Source organism: Mastacembelus armatus, chromosome 5 (genome assembly GCF_900324485.2).
Source record: "Mastacembelus armatus chromosome 5, fMasArm1.2, whole genome shotgun sequence".
NCBI classification, from domain to species: Eukaryota; Metazoa; Chordata; class Actinopteri; order Synbranchiformes; family Mastacembelidae; genus Mastacembelus; species Mastacembelus armatus.
The window spans coordinates 4,014,979-4,038,260 of NC_046637.1; the positions used below are offsets into that span (position 1 = coordinate 4,014,979).

Consider the following 23,282-nt stretch of genomic DNA (forward strand, 5'->3'; position numbering starts at 1 on the left):
GTTGTAACCCCCCCCCCCAAAAAAACAACTGTCATGGTGGACGATCCAAACAACAAGAGTCATCCAGGTCTAGTTCTAGTTCTTAATCAACTTCCTCTAGTTTGCAGGGTGTTTCAGCTGTTCTTCAATGAGCCTGCACTGAAAACCAAAGGAAAGAAAAGGCTGGAGCGACAAAAATGACAGCAGGACTATGATGCTTCTTTTTCCTCAGGAGTGAAACCGAAGAACTGGAAGAGACAAAAAACACAAACAAAAGAGCCAAGAAACAAGCGTGTTACTGTGAGGAGGAGAGGAGCTGGGAGGTTTTCAATGTGTGTGTGTGAGTGAGAGAGCGGGGCCAATTCAAACACTCCTGCCTGACGTGACTTATAGACACAGGAGATCTTTGCATGTAATTTATGGCTCCAGCTTCCAAAGGAAATGAAAACGATTGGTGAAGCTTTCAGTGGTTTTGCACTCATCTCTGCACAGTTCAGGTCAATATTATTGTTTTGCTTAAACTCTTTGCTTTACTGGAAATCTCTATCACCAGACAAAGTTTTAACAGTGACACATCGGTCTGTCACTGTGGTCCAGACTAAAATCTGTTGACTATATTTTGTCCAGACATTTGTGGAGTCCAGACTATCACAATTCACTGACTTCCTCTGTAAAGGTTTACTAAAACATCAAAGTTGTCCAAAACGTGGTACAGATCCTCCTCAGATCAAGGATCCTCATGCAGCTCATTGAGCCACAGCAGGTAAACTCAGCATGTACATGGTCAGAGATATTGACAAGCAAGTCCTGATTATTCACAAAAGCCGTTTTTGATCCAGTCCGTACGGTTCAACACGTAACTTTGAAAAGACACCGTTTACAGCTAATATCCCACACAAAGAGCCTGTGTCCAGATCATTTTCACATTAGGAACAGTACAATTTCTATAGTCGTCTCATATTTTTTCTTATTTGTTTCCCCCACAGGACCTGAACACAGCATCACAGTTATGGCCCAACCTGAAGGTCAAACCCTCCCAGTCAACTCCAGCCAATCGCTGAGGTTGTTTACTGAGGTTGTCATGACAACAGGTGGACCGTGTCTCATCCCCATGACCTTGTGAGGTGTTGTCAATCACTCAGTGTGAGTGTGTGCGTGTTATAAAAGTAAAAAAAATCTGCCCTTGAGTAGTCTAAGTGGGTCAGGTCTTGGTTCTGTGAGTCCAGTATTCTACTGCATCCAAACAAATGTAGGTGCATGTGGCCTCAGCTGTTATATAATACGCCACAATCACTGCAGGAGAAAGGTGCTTTCAGGTGAGGGAGAGAATGAGAACACCACAGCTTCGAGTTTTGTTTAGGAAGACCTCCCAAGGTTGAATCCAGCTGTTCTTACAGTCTGTGTATTGTCAATCTAAGCACTGAAAGAAATTAGAAAAAGAGCTGCTGTTACAAAAGCAAAGTGCAATTAAGTGCAGTTGAAACATGCATCTTTTTAAATGAGCACACAAACCATCACAAGTCCAACCTGTGCAACATGAGTCTGTTTGGAAGGGAAAGAGTGAGAAAAGATGGAAGATAAAAACCCCTTCATGCCAAACAACCTGTAAAAACTCCCCAGACACATAAACAAAGAGACACACACACACACACACACACACACACACACACACTCCTGTTAGACTGAAACCAAACATCCATCAGCTGTCAAAGTTCAATGAGCCGAGAGGGACGAAGACTGTTGTTGACACACAGCACCAAGGCAACGTGTGTGTGTGTGTGTGTGTGTGTGTGTGTGTGTGTGTGTGTGTGTCTCTCTCTCTCTGTAAGTCCAGGACAGAAAGACAGACTGGGCTGTAGAGTCAGGATTAAATCATCTGTCCATCATTTGTGTTTCCAAGTGATGGTTCAGTTTATAAAATGTGAGGATGCACTAAAGGTACTGGTGCTGATTATGTGGATCAGGAATGAGCCAATACCTGTACCTCTTCTTCATTTTATTGTGTGTGTGTGTTTTCACAGGATGCAGCATTATTGGGACAATTAAATTCAACTTTATGTGTGAAACTGCTGGATCTTCAGTCAGTCTGGCCCTGCATCCGTACTTTTTATCAGCAGAGTTGATCCAACAGAACTGGTTCTGGAGGAGGAAATTAAGCTCAGCATTCCAGAACAGAAATAGCACTGTGTGTTTTCCAGGTATGGCTGAAACGTGATGCAGAGATTTTAATGAAGTGATCCAGGAGAAGTGAAAACACTGCACTAACACAGAGACCCATCAGCCCAAAGGTGACAGTCAGTGTCTCCTCTGCCTGCACAGTCACCGTTTATGGCAGTAATTTAACTACTCCAGCAGGAATGTGTGGTGCCGGCCAGCGCATTGTGCTGCACAAAAAGCTGAGCCATTCAGACTCTGGGTCTTTTGGGGTTTTTTTGTTTTTAAGTGGTTTTTCGGGGCATTTGTGCTGTACTGAGTCTGAACTCAGCCTTAATGTCCTGCAAACAGTTAATGCTAAAGTTCCAGAGCTGCAGAAATAAATAAGCAACTTAATGAAGTGAATTTAGGCTGAATCACTACTACATATTAAACTGTAATAGATCTGTTTATACACGTCTTCCCAGTTAAAGCACTGACTGAAGTCTCAGTCCCGTCAGTGAAAATGTGAAAAGCAAACTTTCAAAACTGAAGGTGAGTTACTCCACACAGGCTTTCTCTTCAAAAACACAGCCTGGAGGCACCGCACGTCTGATTAAGGTCTGAAAGCTACAGATCCTGTTGGGCCTGTTGTCTGTGCTTTTAACTGGTTCCTCTCTCACACGGAGACCTGGGTCTCCACGCAGGAGCACGCCAGCCAGAAAATTCATTTCAGCTTTAAATTGGGAAATTCAATTTAGGGGGGAAACCGTTAAAAATCTGTGTGACAGCTCAGCAGTGAGCACTTTCAGTAATGTAATGTCACGGTTTCTCTGAAAGCCTCACAGTTTGTTCCAGAGGATCAGTCTATGTGCTGGTGTTGAGCACAAACTAACTGCTCTCTTTGGCAACTCGGCTGCTAAAACGAGTCGCTACACATTTTAGGATGATGCTGTGAACATAAACAGCTTCTTACAGTATTTACACAACAACATTCTCATCCATTGCAGGTTGTGTTGCTGGTCAACACATGAAGGAAAGTCCTAACTTAAACTCTGTTTTTGGTCTCTGAGGAAAATACCTGACAGTCTGGTGCAGGTAATGCACCATCACATTTTGGGGCTTCTTCTCTGAAAATGATGCTAAACAACAAGCATCATGAGAGCAAACTACCTAATTCATCACAACCAGTGACCTCCACACTGGTCTCCCTTTGTGACTGCATAGTAAAAATATCCATCACAGCTGCTTTGAACCAATATCTCCCCTTTTGTCTGCACAGATTTGAGCAGCGTTTACAACACCCAGCGGCAAACCTCTGGCTTCCTTTAACTCACAGCTTTGGTTTAACCATCTGCACACAACATGTCCACCACCAAACAATCAGAGTCAGGGACTGGCTGTGGACATGTGGGAAAACCTGCAGCTGAGAGTCCCACATTTTCTCAGGAGATGGAGATTAAACCAGAACCACAGCACCAGCCACTCAACCTTTACTAGTTAACAAGTTATCAAATTATACTAAACGTTTTGTTCTGATTGTGCTGAAACAATGGGTCAATTAGTCAGAGTGAAATAGCTCTCCCACATCAGCCAGGATGCAACACACCTGTACAGACGGCCGACACCCTTTTCATACACCATTCATAAACACACACACACACATCGCTCGATACACCGGGCAACTTTCAAACAGGCATGGAAAACACACACAATGCATTCTCTAGCCCTTTACCCAAACCTCAACTATCACATCTGACCCCAAACCTGGTCCCTAAAACCAGGTCTGAACCCTCAAACTGCCCTATGAACTACTACAAACCACTAAAAACTTTGAGTTTAAATTGTCATTTGTGCACATAAACTCTGTGGGACCTCAATACAAACGTATTAAAAACCAACTTTAACCACCTGCAGCTTCTCATTCTTCAGCTCTCCCAGCAGACAGTGAAAGCAGCACAGCATAGCGTGGAGCAACAACCAGTTTGACTGAAATTCATGGAACAGCAGAAGAAAACTGGGAAATGAAAAGTCCCAACACTATGAATGCTTTAACATGAACTGTGAACGCATTTCTAAAGGACACGTGCACGCGCACATGCACACACGCACACACGCACACCCGCACACACGCTCTCTTCGGTTACGTCACTGTTTCCTTCCCACGCCCACTCCTCTGTCACAGAGGTGAGGTATCTGGCAGCCGGACGTTACCTGTGCGACTCTACTGGATCCTTTCCAACATGTCCACAACCTGATTTCACTAATTCTGTCTCAGCTCTTACAGCTGTTACACAATAAGTAGTGCATTGCTCTGACATGCAACATGAGCTGCTGCTCTGAAATAAGCGTTCATCAGGATATCACATATACAAAGTAACCAGGCATGGCTGAGAGTCCTTATCAAACCAGTGAATCACCTGTAATAAAAATAGTTTCCTGAGAGAGACACACCCTTCACACGGGCCTGAAGCCACACTGGCAAACACACGGCTGTAACCAGAAAACAACTGTCACCAAGATGAAAAGAAACGGGTTTGGTTGGATTCACTCTCACTCTGTTGCCTCTGCCCCTCTGGTTGATTCGCACTCATAGTTTATAGAAACGTTTCTGATGAATAACGAATTTATTGTTCAAGCTTTAACAAAACATCAACATGTCTTTATAAATGAACCATATCAGTGTTTTCTGCTCTGACTGGTCCACCTCTAAAAGCTGAATCAAGACCAGCTCTGCCTGTGTGTGTGTGTGTGTGTGTGTGTGTGTGTTCCACCCACTCATTTCCTTTCTACTGTGGAAAATCAAACGTCCAGGCACTGAACAGGCTCCGACCTCGGCTCACTCCCATCACCAAACACCGACCAGCCTCAGTGACTGTGTCACACTGGGCTTGGTTCTTTTTTCCTGAACCAGCTTGTCCACTATAAAAGCTTCTGCTGAGTCCAGACAAACCAGTACTGGTCCAGCTCAGGACAGTGAACTCTGGTGCCCCCTGAGAGTCTCTCAAAAATCAACCTACACTACACCTCATGAGCTCAGTCCAGCTGTGGAGAGACAATATTTAGAGTCGGTCCCTGTGGTATTTATGAGGAGTCACGTGACCTATTTCCGGCAAATGCCAATGTCCCAGTGCCCATTTACACCACAAGACTGTTTATCAGACACACTTGGTTAATAAGGACTTCCTGTTGCTCACACTATCTGCAGTAATAGTTTTATTTTGGGTACATTATTCTTAGTGTGTGCAGAAAAATGGATCATTTGAAGTGCAGAGCCCACAAAAACACCAAAACCAGCCACACAAAGTTTGCCAGGAAACCTGAGTCCTGAGCTCTGAAGGTTTCATAAGACCTCAAACAAACACACCTGGTGTGGCCTGCAGGTCTAACCACAGATATGGGACGACGTCACTATTAAAGGCCCGAGATGCTTCTTATAAAAACGACAGCGTCACGTACGTAAAACTGCTCCATCAGCCTGTTGACGGAGCTGCTGACCTTGATGCAGACAGGCTGCGTTCGCTGTCGGTCATGTTCCCACCTCTGGTCAGCTCACGCCTGAATATGTCTACAAGGAATGACAACAAACCTAAAAGGATTATGGGTAGAAATAATGGATGCAGATTGTCGTGCTTGGACGGCAGAACTGGCATCAACACTGCAGACGTGCAAGTCAATTACAAGACTCATGAAGCTGTGCATTGGCAGCAGGTACAACCCAGAGTCTTCTTGGGTAAATGTGGACCAGCTCTACACTGTGAGCAGATGTGGACAGATGTGAGCTGATGATGTGTCTTCTTTTTATTGACATCCTGTGACCACAGATCTCAGAATGACAGGCAGCGAAGCTAAGCCCTCCTCCCACAGGCTGACTGAGCCACGTGTGCAGTTACACACAAAATCATCCAAATTACACACAAACCAACAAACAACAACGTCAGTTACGACAGTGACAGGTACCGTTAGCACCATCAGCTAATAAAACCTGCCAGAGGAAGCAGTGTTTGTAACTTCAAGCTGTGTAACAACTCATCCCAGTAGTGAGGTGTGTAGTACTGGAAACCAGTCTTCCCCAGTACAGATGCTGGTCTCATCAGCACCACGAGCTCTGAACTCAACTGTGGATGTTAAATCTCTTGGCGAGGCGTTACAGGTGAAGACACAGGTGTGAGCAGTCGCCTTATGAAGTCTGTCTTGTCTAAAGTACAGACCCTGCAGGATCTTCGTTACGTGCTGCGTCTACAGGAAAGAAACAGGTCCACACAGAGGTGTTCACTTCAGGCGGCAACAGCCAAACTCATAACCACATTATACATATGAACACAGGTACAAACTGTTTCCTGCAGCAAAGAGTATCACTTGATCATCATCAATCACTCAGACACACAACATACACTGTTGAACCTAAATCTGACAGAACATCTGCAACACTTTTCCACAGTTTCTCTTCAGAAAACAGAAAAAAAAGGAGCTGGAACATGAACAAACAATTGTCATCAATGACAATGATGAATTACCACTGATGACCCACTGGCCAATTACAGGATTTCTAATTTCACCTATAGCGTGCCAGAAATACTTAGACACCACAATCTCCCCAAAGCCCAACAACAATTTAACCAATAACCCAGAGATGTTTAGTTTGCAAACATAGAAAGCCAAGAAAATGAGGAAATATTCACATTGGATGAAGTGAAACCAGTTAATTGGAGCAGATTGTTTTTGCAAGACTGATCTAATCAATCTCTTCAGTGTTCCTGTTAATTAACTCATTGATTAATCAAATAGCTGCTTTAGCTCCAAACTGGTTGATGACAAGACTGAGCTGCTGTGCAAAGACAAATCACACAGAGACGAATACAGAAACAGTGAAAGTGTCTGAAATATTCCCAGTGAAGTAAGTGGTGTGATGTCTGAGTGCTGTGCAGCACAATCCAAAGCAGCTGTGTGCTAATTAGCAGCATGTTCACAAGAATTAAAGGCAGATCAACTCTCACACAGCTGACTATGCACATTCAGCTCGGGCTTGGTGAAGCACATTGTCCTGTGGTGCCCACACTGAGCTCATTACCACAGGTGTGTGGGGCCTGCTCATTAAAACAACGTGCCAAACTCCATTCAGAAATCTGTCTGTTTAGTGCTGACAACATGGTGTGCTCCATCAGTAACTACCGTGGGAGCCAAACTGTGATTGTCCCAGTTATTCCCCCCAGGTGTGGACACTGACCTTATGTCTAACCTTCCTACAAAACCTGACTTCGATGTTAATGTTATTTGGCCGACTTAAAAACAGGCACGTATCAAACACACAGTCCTTTAAAAACATACATATAATCACACTAATTTCACGGCAAAAGCACTTCGACGTTAACTTGCAAGATTTTTGAACACGGTTTGGTTTGAAGCTCATACAGCACAGAGCTGCATGTACAGCAGCCAAAGGGAGTAAAATGGGAATAGCTTTAATAGAAACGTAGATTTAAGTAAGAACCTTTGTTCTTCCAGCCCAGGACCTTTGACTAACAGGTTTATTTGACCAACATGACGCTAAAAAACGTGGGAAACACCGGAAAGCTCCGACCCAATGACCGGACAAAAGTAATAACTGAACTTCGGCCTCCGGTTAAAGTACCGTCCTTTATAAAAACCCAAGTCAGGATTTCCTCGAGCCTGTCGACAGGTGATTTACTGTAACAGAATAACACACTGACCAGCACAAACTTCAATCAAATATCAACTTTTTAAGGTGATTTTCCTCCAGTGATTCCCACCAAGCTGGACTCTGCCCCGGGGGCAGACATGGCGTGAACGTCATTAAAAAAACCTCATTTTTTAATTTAAAAATAAGTTTTTGTGTATTTTATCTATGCCGAATTAAAGAGTGGGTCCAAATGATTGATGAGGGGATATTTAAAGTAACTATGGTGTATTTCACTTGTGTTTTAAAGCGGCGATGCGTTAAATCGCCACATTATCAATGGAGGTTTGTGTTTTCCACTAAAGAAAAGTGGGAAAAGTTCGGGGAAACCTGCACCGGGAGAAGAGAGATCGGTAACACCAGGCTCCGGGTCATGTTTAGACCCCTCTTCACCAGGAAAAGCCCATTGGGGGCAGAGGTTCGGTGTTTTGCAGGCCAGAAGAATGAATGGACCGGCGGGACTCACCGATGGAGACGAGCTTGATGTTCTCCTTGTCCAGGAACTCCAGAGCCACCGACACGTTCTCCAGCTTCATCTGCCTGAAGTTGGGCCTCTGGTGGTACTTTCTGTACATCTTCTTGTGGCTGAGGACCTCCAGCAGCGAAATGAGCCGCAGGCCGTCGCCCAGGTCCAGCTGCAGGTCCACGATCCGCTTGTTGACGCACTTCAGGTGCTCGTTGATCCAGCGGGTGAAGGTGTTCTGCTGGATCTTCTTCCACGGAGCGTCCTCCGCCAGGTCCTTCTCTGTGGCCGGCATCGTCAGCGGCTCGTCTGGTCGGTTCTCGTTCGGACTCGGGTGAACAGAGAGGTCGGTGAGCGTGTTTGGGGTCCCGCCGTCTTTCCTCCGTGCAGCCTGAAGTCGCTCTGAAGTTTTTCTGAAGCGCACCGAGACTGAGGCTGCTGCTGCTGCGTTCAGGTGCAGCTCTGAAAACTCGGAGCTTTCAGCGTCACTGTCGAGGAAAATGCTTTTCGTGAGCTATGATTATAAATAAATCGTGTTTCTTACAGCAGGTGTGGGATGGAAATAAGTAGGTTTGGTCAGGTGTCCCGACACTTTGTGTCCTCTGATGCATTCAAGGACACTTGCAGGTCACTGCTGCACTGTAACCAGTGGTGGAAAATTGTTACTCAGCTACTGTTCTCATGAACAGTTTGACAATAAACTGACAATGGCCCAAGGGCAGACACATTTAAAAGGCTCCTGTTTCTCTCAATAAAAAGCCCAGACTGAAAGAGACCCAGCATTATTTGCAGTTATTTTGATATTTATTGCATCTGTGCTGAAGTGTGTTTGTGATTCTTTGAGTCTTTGTTGTTGTTTTGCATCTCGTTTTGGTCACTCTGTGCCTTTTTGTTGTCAACTTGTATGTTTGTAGTATTTTTGACTGCCTTTGTAGTAGTTGTGGGTCTCAGTTCTGCTTAGTAATCATGGATGGGTTATTGAACAGGAAGGGTCACAAGGGTCCATTAACATTTCTGTTGGAAAGTCAGTCAAAAAGCCACAAAATGAGTAAAAACAGATACAAAACCACAACCAACCAGAAATATATGCAGAACCAAAAAGTCACTAAAAAACTAATACACAACATATAACAAGTAGTGGTAGGTGCAAAATGAAAACGGAGATATACAAAATAGGTAAAAATAGCACAAAATGGCTAAAAATTGGTGCAAAGGAACCAAAAAATAAATCAGTGTAGAGACAAATCTTCTACTTTGTCCTGCACTACATTTATGTGACAGCTGTAGTTTTCAGTATCAGTGATGATAAATAATAATCATAATGAATATGAATATATTTTTGGTACTTTAAGTGCAGTGTATCTGTTGTTTACAACTGCAATTATGAATCCAGACTGATGGGTATAAACTTATTCTATTACATAATCTTGGAGCGTCATGTTTAACACTGAGGATATGCATAGCTATGTGAAGTTTTCTGTTGTTGGAAAAAGAGTCAGAGTGATACATCTCACTCTGTCACTGTCAGCCTAATTCATTGATCTGATAAATTATCAGTTTGTTTTTTTTAACCTTTAGACTCAAATGGATCTATAAACTTTGATCTGATTGTAGTTTACTAAATCACTAACACACACACATCACCATTACTTTTTAAACCAGCTCTGATTGATGTGCTAGCTCGTTTGTGCCTCTGCTCATTACCTGTTTTCACAGATTCTGCATTTAGAAATAAGACACTCTCATTCTGACAATGTTAAAATACTTCCCCTGATGTTCTCAAGTTAGGTTTCTTCAGCAGTGTCAGTGTTTGTTTTATTTTCCAGATTATTCTGAAGAAAATGTCCATATCTGTCAACTTGTGTTGTTTTGGTGTAAAAATCAATGAAACAATTACACAAGAACATAGTGATCAATACTTCTGTGCCACAGATGTACACATCCTTGTTTCAGTTCTATAGATACTGACAAGTTGCTCCTCAGTGTCCTTGATTAATTATCATCACACTGACAGCAGCTGTGAGATCATGATTCCAGCTCCAGTGTTTAAGAAACATTATAAAACAAAGAACTCATCTGTGTTTTGTGCTGGTATTAAATCACACACGTCTTACTTGGGTACATTTCTCTTGTGCTTAATACTTCTACTGCCTTTCAGAGAGATACGGTAGTTTTCACTCATTTATAGTTATTAAGTTACTTTTCATATTTAGACTGAACGCAACAGAGTCCTGTGAACTATTAAACCAGAATTTCCAAATCTTTCTGGCTTGTGAGCCCTTATTAAAAAGTTGCTTCAGGTGTTTATCACTGCAGAAAAGTCCAGAAAACCAAAAGGAGAGAAAATTTGGGTCTCAAAACCATTTTTAAAAAAAACATCTCCCAATCTCTCAGTTTTATCTTGTGTGTTTGAAAGGACCCCACACTGGGATTAAAGATATGAATCTGGTTATTATGGAACATTAACTCAAACATCCAGTTTGATGACTCCAACTTTATTTCATCCAAATATCTGTGCAGACTAAAAACACTTGATTCCAAATTTTAACTGATTAAAATATTTTTGCTATTTGTTGCCTTTATTTCAAAATAAGAGCTTATCATTACTAAAGATAACCTAATATGAACTAAATAAAGAACCATGCTAGAGGGGAATTTTAGCCTGATCACAATAGTCACATTTGAAGATGGATCCATTTGTTTTTTATTCTTATTTGTCAGACATCGTGTGAAGCTGGTGAATAAAGACTTTGGAAGCAGGTTTGGTGGGTCAGCTTGCTACAACTTTAATCCAAACATCGCTCTGCATATTCAATACATCATATCATCTACATATCTCCATCTCATATCTCTAAACTGTTTTTAACAAAATAAGTCTAGTAGCACATCATTCAATAACATTTTATTTTACAATTCTCTCTCTGTACTGTAGTGTTTCTCTTTAAACATCGGGAATATTTGTTCGTTGTCTTTATTTTTTAAAACACGAAGACAAGACAGAGTACACGAACGATGACAAACGCTGATTAAGAGTCCAGAGTGTGAAACAAGCCACACTCACATGTTCACCAACACACACACACACACCTGAAAATAATTAGTTTACTGGAAACATCACAACAGAGGCCTGAAGTGTTAAGAGTGTTTGGAGAGGAACTGACCACAAAGACCACAACGTTGAACCGGTCTGATGTTTATCACAGCAATAAAACATCTAAAACAGTGATCTTTTGTATTTTTGGTCTATTTTTAAAATACTGTACCAACACGTCTCTTCTTTGATTCACGCTTGGGACACTTTGTTCTGTTGGACATGTCTGTGGGATGAAATCAGGTGGGACACCGTGTTTTTCTTATATCTCTCTGAGGCACAAATACCAGTCATTAAAAAATGACTATGTTGTTCCCTAAAGCCTGTCACAGTCATGTCATGGAATGGGTGATGCATTCATCCACCAAATAACCCACGACCTATGAACAAGAACAGCTGAGGGTTAAAAACAGCATGTTGTGAAAATAGCATATTATACATCTTAGCAGATGGATGTGACCAAAGCAGGATTTACTATCGTCTAAAACACTGTCTGCAAATGTTCTATGAGGAAAGAAATGCATGGACACAATGGATTTATTAAGGAGTGGTTACTTGACTTAAAAATGGCCCCATATGTGTTGCCAGCTGCATAAACAAAAAACCTTTCTAGCATTCAGGATTGGGTCTGTGTAGTGCAGCTTCTCCTGCTCTTTGAATGATGCCATGAGCTTTTCCAGGATGTGGGCAAGTCTTGCAGATAGAAATATATAGATACCTATTTCAAATTCATAATACAAAAATAAGAACTGATTGACTTTGTCTGCATTTGGAGGTGTACTGTCATAAGGGAGGGGGAAATTTTTCTGCTGTGATAACACGACTGGGACAAAATGGCTGCAAAGCTCAGCGGTGGCGCCTTATCCAGCTGTTTCAATGTTTCAAACATCTGTGACTGACAGACACTGTGTATTTTGGTCATAAACCTTAAATATGAATGATAACTCTGCCTGTATTAACAGGCTACAATAACCTCAGCCAGAGTTATACTGAACTCTAGCAAACGACACACTAACATTAGCTTAAAAACTAACAGCAGCATGTTAACACAAGGCCTGTTTATATATTAACGCACTATGGTGCCACAAAGTGTTGGACGAGTCAGCAAACACATTAGGATTCATTCTCTCACACTTATATCCTTCCAGTATTTCAGTCAGGACTAAACTGTTGCTCCAAGAGACCAAAATGTCATCCAGAGACATGCTAACGGATCTAAAAAATATATGTTTATCAATCGTCATCCTGCTGATGGAACCGACTGATGAAGCCACAGTAACGTGACAGAATAATCTAAACTTAAGGGGCACTCACTGACAGTTCTGGGAGTTTTCAACAACTAATCATCATGTGACGCCAACTGAGTCAACAATCAGACAACGGTTCACTGATGAAGGCCATGAGTGACAGCTGAAAGTCCAGAGACCCCTGTGGATCACCAATGTTTCAGCTACAGCTCCTCTCCACACACTCAACACCAACAGAGCCCTGACAGCCAAATAAAGCAAGTGTGTGTGTGTCATAGAAAGTGTGTGTTGTGTGCATTTGTCCACACACATAAACTGTGGTGTTAGTTACAAAGTTCAGAGGCACTTTGACCCCGTTTTCTGTGCCCCAAAATAGAAAAGAAAATAATAAATGTGATTTTATTTCAATCATTTGGCTTAAAGTTTTAACCCCAACCCCAAATTCCCCTAAAAGCACAAACATAGAAAAAATGCCTATTAGACATCAAGCAGGGCCTAATTAAACCAGAGCAGAGCAGGACTTTCTGAAACCACCTTCACATGAACGCTTTCCAACAGGCTCAGGTGCACCATGGACACCACATACTGAGGGAGGGGAACTGACACACTCTGCCACTGTTTGTGCTTCACTTGTGCTCCTCCAGCCTAGATGAACATTTACCATCACTATGATTTCTGTGAAGTACTGATGTGGATTGAATGTATTAGTTTGCTGATGACTAGAGCTGATCCTGTTCAGTAAAGTCAGCCCAGCTCCAGTGTGAGGTGATACAGACAGCACTGGTCTGAACATGGCTGGAGAAACCCACAAATTCTACATGTTTATTATTAGGATGATGCTGTTTTAATTATCTGAAGACAGAAAAAAAAAAAAAAAAAATCAACAGAAAAACAAGAAATACGCTACATTTTGGGGGGAAAAACAACAAAAATAAAAGACTTAGACGATAGTGGTACCAAATATTAGCAGCTACACACAAAATACACCCCCCCTCCACAAAATAAAGTTAAAACGGAACTGACACAGAAACACCACCGGCTAACAGTTTCCAGTGATGACTGTGGATTTTGTTTCCCTGACTGCACTGAGCTGCTGGAAAGCGTTGCGTTTGCCTACTCTGTTTGTTTATGATGGGACAGGTTTGAACGTCACACTGGGCAGGTTCTTTTTGTGTGGAAGCTCAGCCTGTTGGAGAATGATTTGTTACCCAGAAATCAGCAGAGACGAAAATTAAAAAAGCCCCCACTACAGCTGAGAGAGAGCAGAGAATAAAAACAACAAAAAACTCCCTGACACAAAAAAAAAAAAAAAAGAAGCTAAACATAAACAAAATAGTCCCCAAAAAAATCTGAATCCTCTGTAGAAACCACAACCTTTATATTCCCTCTACAATTATATACAATTAGACTTTATACAAGTAAAGCAGTGACGCTCTCCTCACAGCACTCATGAGTGTGTGTGTGTTTGTGTCCTAGGTGGAGCTGCTCTTGGAGAGGTTGGGATAGAGGGCGGCTGCCGTCACGGCGACCATCACTGCGATGACCGGCATCCAGGGGCTCCAGCCACTCTGTCAGAGAGAAACGACGACACATGAAAACACAAAGAAAACCGTGTTAGTGTGCAGCATCACAACTTAGCACCGTGAGTCAAACTGGACCAAGACTGAAACCAGGAAGAAGAGAAGAAAGAAGAGGAGCAAAGGGAAAGAAAACAGTAAGAGGACTGTAGAAAATAACAAAACAAAAAAAAAAAACAAAAAAAACAAAAAAAAAAACAAGCCTGTGAAGTCCAAAAAGATGGTCTTTATTTCTCAGATACACTTCTAACTGGGAAAAGTTATCTAAAAGTAGGCACATTAATCAATTGCATGAAGGTTAGCCCAGCGGCTAATCTAAAGCCATCGTTCAAAACATCTTTAAAAAAAAAAAAAAATTAACATAGGAGGGGAAAAATTAGCCATTACAATTTAAAGCAACAAAGCAAACAAGACTATAAAGAAGTAAACCTATAGATGTTAAACCATTCTTATACCTGACTTTGGAAACAGACTCATTTACATCTCAGTATAACATGAAACTGTGATAAAAGGAGCAGGCTCCAGGTGCTGGATGCAAGTCTGTTTGGCTTGGATATGAAAACTGCAGTCTGGGACCAACTGTGGCTTTGCTGTGAAATAATCATGTGTGTACTCTACATCTTTACAGCCTCTAGTGGTGGGATGAGGCCAAGACAAGGTTTAAGACAGCTACCAAAACGAATACTTTTATCTAATGTTCCCCATTAACTTCACTGTCGCTGCATGTCCCTGTATTATAAAGTATTATTAGTATTTAGCCCCAGGAGTTTTCCTGAGAAGCTCTTACACAAACCAAGGTTTTAACTAAGGTAACGTTCTGTTTTCCATGAAGTCATCTGTGTATTAAATGCTCAAACTGCAGCTCAACTGAAAGGTTGTTTTAGACTTTTAAAGCCACTGTTTTGGCATTTCATAAACATCCTTCTAAACCTGTATCTTCCAAATCCATGTAACTGATCATGGATGAAGTCATCAGCAGGGTCTAGGTCGTCCTTTTGTTGGCCCCAGCCTGCTCAAGAGATGGTCTCTGTGAGAAGCCAAAATGTAATTATCGGACATCCTGAGGTGAAAAAATACTCATTTTGAGGTGGCTATATGAATCCCAGCAACTGACAGCAACTTGTGCACATTAACAAACAATAAGTAACATGTTTTTGGACTTCGGGAGAGGGAGAGGAAAGACACAAAGAGACCAGAAGGTGAAATAAAAACAGAAGAGTAAGAAGCAAAGAAAAGGAGGTCGAGGAGGTGACCTGAGTAGGAAAACTGAAAAGCTACAGACCAGTTTTCCTCCACAGCAAACCACTGGAAACTCTGGTCAGACATTTCCAAATAAACAGACAAGCAGCAAACACAAACAGCAAGACACAGAAGACCATGATGGACTGAATGATGAATGTTTTTAAAAGGAAGAAACAAGTATCAACAGCTGGAGTAAGTGTTAAAAAACTGCAATAACACCACCAATGAGCCTCAGTGTAAACAAACACACACCCGGTGAAGTAGGCAATGTAAAACTCAATGGCTGAGATGAAGCAGCAAACGGAATAATGAATAAATTAACCACAAACACTGTTGAAGAAATTGAGGGGAAAAAAAAAAAAAAACAAAAAACAGAAACACCAGCACGTTGAGTGTGAGAGGGAGCAATGAAGACAGTAAATGAATGAGCAGGAGAGTGTTAGTCACTGTTCTTACAAAGAGGTGGTCAGACGTGAAGGGATACTTTAGTCTTCACAAGGAGCTTCAGGGGAGAATTAAGTGTCTGTGAGCTTCATTTAGATAACATCAGTAAAACATCTCTAAACTGAACTGAACCCTCTCACTAGTAGAAGACTTAAAGAAGACGACGCCTACAGAGGGGAGCACTAACAGTCCATGGCTAAACTACAGACAGAAAGTTTATAAAAGGATAAACCGGGTGTTATTGTAGACAAATCCTACCAAAGGAATAAAACAAAGAATTAATTTTACTAATAAGTATTAGCATAGTACTGTATGGCACAGCTTCTTCCTCGGCACCACTCAAAAACGATTAAAAACATATCAGTAATTTTTAAAGTATAAAGATCTAAAGATCCTGATGAAACCTCTCAGCTCAGCTGCTCAGTCATAGATCAGAACTTTATCTGGAACCAACAAAGATACGCATAAAAACAAAAAAGTGCTTTTCCTGCAGGGAGTCTGACAACTAATGTTTTCATGAAGATGAAAACTGAAACTATCCATTGGCAGTGAGAAGACTGAGGTATCCCTTCAGACAGAGTCTGGCAGAGTCGTCCCATTAAAGAGCAGAGTTTAGTGTTTCCAGAATAAGTGCAACCAACGGGCAGGCAGCCATGCACTTAGAGCAAAACCAGAAGACAAAGACCGTGACAGTGAAGATGATTCTCAGTCTCAAAGGGAAGTGGAAGGTGAGGAAAGTGTCCTGCTGACCAGAATTCAGGGTCCAACACTAACAGCCTGGTTACCTTCATGTGGCAACATGAATTTATTGCTAAAACAAAGGATTTGGTAAACATCACTAAAAACTACTTAGCATTATAAGTAGTATTTATAGATTTATAACAGTATAATGTAGCGGTAAGCAGTACATTATAAACTGGTATAATTGGAAAGTTACATGAATGACAGTACAGCACCACAACTGTAATAACGTGTTTACAGAAGTTCCAACTGTAGAAAATTAAGCTCTTAAATGTCCTAATAGTCATGAATACCTACATTATAGTGTGTTAAAATCATTTACATCTGTTTATATACGTCTTAGGAATGCTAAAGCGGGACTTATGGTGAATCAGTAAATATTTTGCTGTAACTTTAATGACACTGATTCCAGGACTGGTGGGAGCCTGAATTCATCACAGATCAGGATGTCAGTCATGTTTCCTTCCACAGACAATGAACAAATGGAGTCAGACACAGGCAGACAAAGAAACAGACATGATGTCATGTCGGTGTGTACCTTTCTACCACAACTGGCCGAAACACCAGTAGAGCAGAGCCAGGACAAGGCCCATGAATATGGCTTGGACAGGCTGCAATATGGATGGCTAGAGGGGAGGGAGTGGGGAGGGGGAGGAGAGGGATAAGAAGAAATCAGCCAGCAAATCAACCAAAACCAATATGGAGGATGGTGCAGCTACAGCGAGGGGGGACAAAGCGAGACAGAGACAGAGGAGGGTTTGTAGGAAGACAGGTTTGTATCAACTCAGCTGTTTCCACACATTCAGCAGCCACATTCACAAAAAAAACACCACAGAAGAAGAACTGCCATCCATCACCAGGTGCTTTTCAACAGCAACATCTTCCTGTTGGATTTTAGCTCATTAACTTTCCGCACCAGGACGCTGAAGCTGATCTCTACCAGCTGCACATGGACTGTGCCAACTAAAGGCCAGAGTGAAATGTTTGGAGTCTGATCAGATTTTTAATAAAACAAGCTTCACTGCAGAAAAATTCTGGCCACAGGTTCACACAAGAAATACTGAAAGACAAGTTTCCTGGAAATTGGAGTGCAAATGCACAAAATGTTGTGCCTGGCAAAGATAAATAATGGACTTGAAGGATGATTCTGGGTCACTACAACTTGGGTCTTACATTCATGGTTTGATTCATCATTTCTATCATTTCTCAACAGTAACAGTCAAATTAACGGCTGAGATCTGCGCAAAAAATCCAGTGGCAAATGACACATGCAAAAGCTCCCAGCTATTTTCTATCAAAGCCCACACTGAGAGCAAACCCCATGCATTTTACACAAAGTCTGTTTACTCAGGAAGTGCTGCTGCACATGAGCAAAACGTTGATAAACTATCTTAGGGTCCTGTGTCATGTGATATTGACTGTGTGATGAGGTTTGTGTGTGCGGCACATCAGATAATCAGACAGGCTGTAAACAAACATCTTTCCAGGTTATCTAAACCAGAAGTTATGAGGGGTCAAAAAGAGGGTAAGTACACCTGAAGATCAGTAGCAGTACAAAAAATAACAACAGTAATTGCAATGAAGTGAATTAGTAGTCAGTTTGGACCACAAACTTACTGACTTGCCTTCATTGTCTCCCAAGCAAGCTTATCTAGTCTGAAGGTTTGGTCATGACTTGTCAGTCTCACTGCTCGTGTTAATATCTTTTTAGGGGATGTCACTGTGTTCCAAATACCATCTATTAACTCAATCAATACACCATTATTAATTCAATCGAAGACACTATATTTGACCTTTAACCTCATTTCAGCTGATAAATAATGATAGAAATGATGAAACCATAGTTACGATCAAAAGAATTTATCCATCCTGAAAAGACCAGTTAAGTTTGTTGTTCTAGTCCTGTGAGTCTGGATGAGTACTGGTATTTTGAAAAGCTCTGGAGAAACAAAACCAAAATTTATTGTCACACCAACAGAAGAGTAAAGAAAAAGGTGAAACAGGTGGATGACAGAAGAGAGCAAGAGGAAGAAGACAGGCAAGAGTGAAGGATGATGCTCTCCCTCACTGTTCTCTGACTTTTTAATTCATGTTTCTGAGAGTTTAGACAAACAAACTGCTGCCATTTATCAGCTTAAGATTAAAAAAAAAAAAAACGTAAATCTGTCTGTTCCTAATAGACATTTTTAATGCTGGTTGGTGAGACTTTGTGTTCAGAGTTGGTGAGTAAACAGGGAGAGGAGGGAGGCTGCAGAAGAGAAGTACAGGGTGGTTTGTAGCAAGTCCAAGACTGTGTGTCCATAAGCATGACTGCTTCTTCTGCTGCATTCAACGTATAGCAAGAAATTAAAACAGTGAAAATAAAACATCTAGACAACAAAAACATTTGAAATTAAAGCTCAGCAAACACAAATATTTCAGGCTGCAACACAAGTAAAAGTCTTTGGTTGTATTAAAAAGGTGTGTGTGTGTGTGTGTGTGTGTGTGTGTGTGTGTGTGTGTGTACTCACAGAGCTAGTCTTGTCCTGCAGCAGCTTCAGGCTGCTCCTGCACTGCTCCAGCTCCTGATGGATGTTCAGCTTCTCCTGCTCTGTTCTCTCATAGCGCTGACGGAGGTCCAGAAGCTGGGACTGTGTGTCTTCATACTACACACACACAAATATCACATAATTTCTATCAGTTGTCAAGTCAGGAATGTCTGCGACAAAGAGATTTCAAACGCTGGTACCTCTCTCTGCAGTGTATGTGTGTGGTCCTGGGCCTGGTCTAGCTGGGTCTTCAGCCTGCTTGCATCCTGCAGGTGTTGGTTCTCCAGAGAACCGAGTTTGTCCTGTAGAACCTCCTCCCTCTTCTCCAAAGACTCAAGACTGGTGCTGAGGACCAGACTTTGCTCCCTGGTGCTGCACACAAACACAAACACAAACACAAAGACAGATATATGATACAATGAGTTACGGAGATTTTAAGTTTCAGTCGGAACAAAACAGCCCTCTGCTTTCCTTTGTTTTGAGCTGCTTCAGGGGAATATTTTCACTTAACTAGGGCACTGCTGAATTTGACTTCATCTGCCAGTGAGCATTTGAAAATGCTTAGGAAATACCTTCAGGCTGTACAGTATCTCAGCAGGGATCGGGCAGCAAGATGCCCTGACAGACCATCTGACATCTGCATCTACAGATATTCATGAGAAGACCTGCCAATAGCACCTACAGTTTATTAGAAACTAGGGGAAAAAAACAGCTGAAGCTCAGATAAATTCCTGCTGAGCATTCAGCTCCAATGAGAACATGACGTGATGCTGTCTCTCCATGAAAAACAGACAAAACCAGACAATCCTCAGAGAGACAGCTTCAGTCTGTCAAACTGCTGACTGCTCAGTCTGCTTCAGTCAGTTATCACTCATCTGTCGCCTCCTCGTCCTGAATCAGCCAGTCACCTCTTCCTCATCCTAGTCTGTCCTTTACTGCTGAATCCAAACTCTGGACCTGTCAGGGTCTGTGGACTTGGCTGTGCTTATCACAGAGACTTTTAAGTCCAGCCTTAACACTGGGTTTGACACATGTTGTCTCTCAGTTCTACCTACAGTTACGATTTTGGGGACGTTGCATAATAACCTGCTAAAAAGCGTTTTATTTTATGATTTTGGTCTTGTCAACTTAAAATCATAAAACATAATACAACATTTATGTTTAGTTGTTTAGGGTTTAATGACAGTTGATATTACACGACATATTACCAACATGTCATTTTTACAAACATTTTCGTGTGTCAGTCTCAAGTATCATTGAAGTAGGATAAGAATGTACTGTAGGTCACTGATGCTCACGTTTTGCAGCCCGGGACTGTTCTAGTCTGAAGGTAACCTATCCCTGGCCTGTAAAATTCCTTCTGCTCTCTTATGCTGTTTGACTTGAGATGCTGAGCAAAACATTGACATTGCACTGAGACACTGCATCATCTGTGTGTGTACCTGCTCAGCTCAGCCTCCAGGCGGTGTAGTTTGTCCAATAAAGCTTTGCGTTCAGCTCTCAGGCCGTCACAGTCCTGCTGCAAACATGCACACCGCTGCTGCAGTGCAACACAGTCCGCTGAGAGGGAAGGAGGACGGGTAGTTATTCTCAGTATGTCATTTTCGTCACAACTGTGTCTTTAATGAGGATAAAACTCGCAACGACACTAAGACTGACTGCTTACCCTGCAGCTGGCTGGTAGAGTTCTGTTGCTGTTGCTGCTGTGTGAAGGCGTTCTGCAGCCGGCTGATCTCCTCCTCATACTTAGAGGCTGCGTTCCTCCAGTGCTCCAGTTCAGACCGCACACTGCTCAGGTCTGCCTGCAAGGCGGCAATCTCACGCTCCCGCTCTGCCGTGGCTGCTTCCATGGTGTGGCGCAGGACAAGAATCTGACAAGCACAATACAATTAGGAAGCAGCAGATGGTTGGGCGGAGTAAGAAGGGAGTAAAAGGGAGTCAGCGGAAGTGGGGGAGTCAGGAGGAGTAAAAGGCAAGAGAGTGGAGAGGGTATGAGTCAAGAAGAGTTTAGTGACACATAGGAAGCTGATGGAGTAGGGAGCAGTAGCAGAGTAGTACCTCCTCCTGGGCAGAGTACAGCTCCTCTCTTGTGTTGCAGATGGTGCTCTCCCTCTGCTCCCTCAGTGCCTCCATGTCAGCCTGCAGCTTCCCAAGCTGAGCTACAGACACAGAAACACAAAAGGCAATGAGGTGACACATGACACACGCAAGTGTACAGTACCTCACTAAAAAGACTGTGTGTGTGTACTAACTCTGCAGGTACTGGATCTGTTTGGTCGACTCTTCAGTCAGCTGAGAGTTACTCCTCCTCTCCTCCTCCAGCAGAGCTACAGCAGACACACAGTCATACGATCATCTCTGTTATGCTGTCATGTGACATATTCGATACTTTACATATTTGAATTAAATTTCCTCCCAACAATACCAGGGAGTATGATGTCAAATATCAGCGGGAACTTATTTGGCAGGACCAGAATTTTAGAAAATAATGTCTCCCCCTTCTGTTAGGAAATTTCAAAGTTCACTTTTGTTTTCAGAAGATGAAGTAAAATAGGAGGATGGTCTGGATGCAAATAGGGCTCTGCATTGGCAACAGCATCTATTGTGTCTCTTTGTTATTTGATGTAACATTACTTTTCTACTGTTACTCACCTTGTAGCTCCAGACATTTCTGCTTGCCAGTGTTGGCTAATTCCTGGGCCTCCAGAAGCTCTCTATGGAGATGGTGGATGACCTGTTCCGTGTCTCCAGGCTCTAGACCAGCCCGATGCAACTCCGCTGCAGAAAAATTAACATTTTTAGTCTTCATTTTACTCTCCAGGAAAACTTTTAGTACACGTAAAGCCCAAGTGATACAGTACAAATTAATAAAATGAAAAACAGACTCAAAGAACAAAGTCTTTCAGCTGTAGCTGAACAGCTCCCCCCTAATTGACAGTTAACTGTCACTGAAATACCTTAACTATTACTCAGACCCTCTCAGTATATGTGTTTGGTCAGTTAATATAAAACAACTTTAAAAAAACAAACAAAAAAAACAGTTACCTTTCAGCAGAGCAACTCTGTTCTGTGGTTCATTCAGCTCCTGCTCGTCCATGTTGCCATCTGAAACAGAAACAGCATTAAAGGTTGTGTAACTGACATTTGTTTCTAATGAGCCCTATATTAGTAAGGAATAAGTCAAAACAGGTCATTAAATTCTCAGATGAATATTTAGAACCTGTTCCCTGATAGATGCTCTATGTTTCACAGATGTTGAATAAGGAGGTTTAGAAAACACATTTCTCTAACCATTTCCAGTGGAAAATGAACCATCAGCTCAAACTGAGAAAGAAAAGTCTTCAAACTAAAACTGACAAATGGAAAACTGAGATAAACCCTGACAGAGGAACAGAATCAAATAAATGATACATACACAATATATTTCTACATAATTTAATACAAACAAAAATCTATAAAAACCTGTGGGTAAAACATGATGCAGGGTGTGTTTTACTGACCTGATGTGTCGTCACTGCTGCGGTCCTTGCTGGGACTCAGAGTGTCTGACATGTCTGACTCTTTGGCATCCATCTGATTTCCTGTGGACACAAATACACACACAAAGGAGTGAAGCAATGGGTGTGACAAACCACTAGCACATCATAACTAACCTAAGCAATATACTGCAGCACAGGTGCGGTTAGGTTTAGTGTGACAAATGGAACTGATGTTTAAGGTTTGAGAGTTGGATATAAAGTGTAGTAAAACCTAAACCTCGGAAATATAAAATTTGTGTGTACAACCAAAGCCCTACACATGGCAGTGGGCATGCCTGAGCATTGTGTTTATTCACAGAGAAACCAGAGGATGGCAGTCCGACCACTCACAACACAAAGAGAGATTTCTCATTTTGTCAGCAGTTCTGCTCTTAGTGATTCCTGCTTTACAGAAAACATCAAACCTGCTGTCCCCAGCTGACTGAAACTACATCTCAAAATTAAATAATGAAAAATAATAAAAAACACTAATGGAAATGAATTAAAAAGCCACCATATAATTCTTGCAATTTTTTTGTAGTAAAAAAGGGCAGATGACATTAAAAAATAAACCGTTTAAGTTTCACACCAGATGCTTTGCTGAGATTTAAATTGAAATTG

At 41.9% G+C, this 23,282-nt stretch overlaps 2 protein-coding genes across 13 annotated transcripts in view; both read right to left on the minus strand.

Moving 5' to 3' along the window:
• Positions 1 to 8,670, minus strand: part of flnba (filamin B a) — a 54,054-nt gene extending 45,384 nt beyond the window's left edge. For both annotated transcript variants that reach the window (XM_026306995.1, XM_026306994.1), the window contains exon 1: positions 8,277 to 8,670. In XM_026306995.1, the coding sequence (XP_026162780.1) occupies positions 8,277 to 8,568 (292 nt within the window). In that variant the 5' untranslated portion in view covers positions 8,569 to 8,670. The remainder of the gene's footprint in view (positions 1 to 8,276) is intronic.
• A 2,364-nt stretch (positions 8,671 to 11,034) lies between these two features.
• slmapa (sarcolemma associated protein a) overlaps positions 11,035 to 23,282 on the minus strand; it is a 44,330-nt gene continuing 32,082 nt past the window's right edge. For 7 of the 11 annotated variants that reach the window (XM_026307005.1, XM_026307006.1, XM_026307004.1 and 4 more), the window contains 10 exons: positions 22,644 to 22,724; positions 22,189 to 22,248; positions 21,796 to 21,921; positions 21,396 to 21,470; positions 21,202 to 21,302; positions 20,810 to 21,014; positions 20,586 to 20,703; positions 19,344 to 19,515; positions 19,126 to 19,260; positions 11,035 to 14,179 (listed from right to left, as the gene is read on the minus strand). In XM_026307005.1, the coding sequence (XP_026162790.1) occupies positions 14,084 to 14,179; positions 19,126 to 19,260; positions 19,344 to 19,515; positions 20,586 to 20,703; positions 20,810 to 21,014; positions 21,202 to 21,302; positions 21,396 to 21,470; positions 21,796 to 21,921; positions 22,189 to 22,248; positions 22,644 to 22,724 (1,169 nt within the window). In that variant the 3' untranslated portion in view covers positions 11,035 to 14,083. Of the gene's footprint in view, positions 14,180 to 17,153; positions 17,242 to 19,125; positions 19,261 to 19,343; positions 19,516 to 20,585; positions 20,704 to 20,809; positions 21,015 to 21,201; positions 21,303 to 21,395; positions 21,471 to 21,795; positions 21,922 to 22,188; positions 22,249 to 22,643; positions 22,725 to 23,282 lie in introns of all 11 variants that reach the window. The other 4 variants (XM_033325225.1, XM_026307007.1, XM_033325224.1 and 1 more) reach the window with 1 other exon arrangement.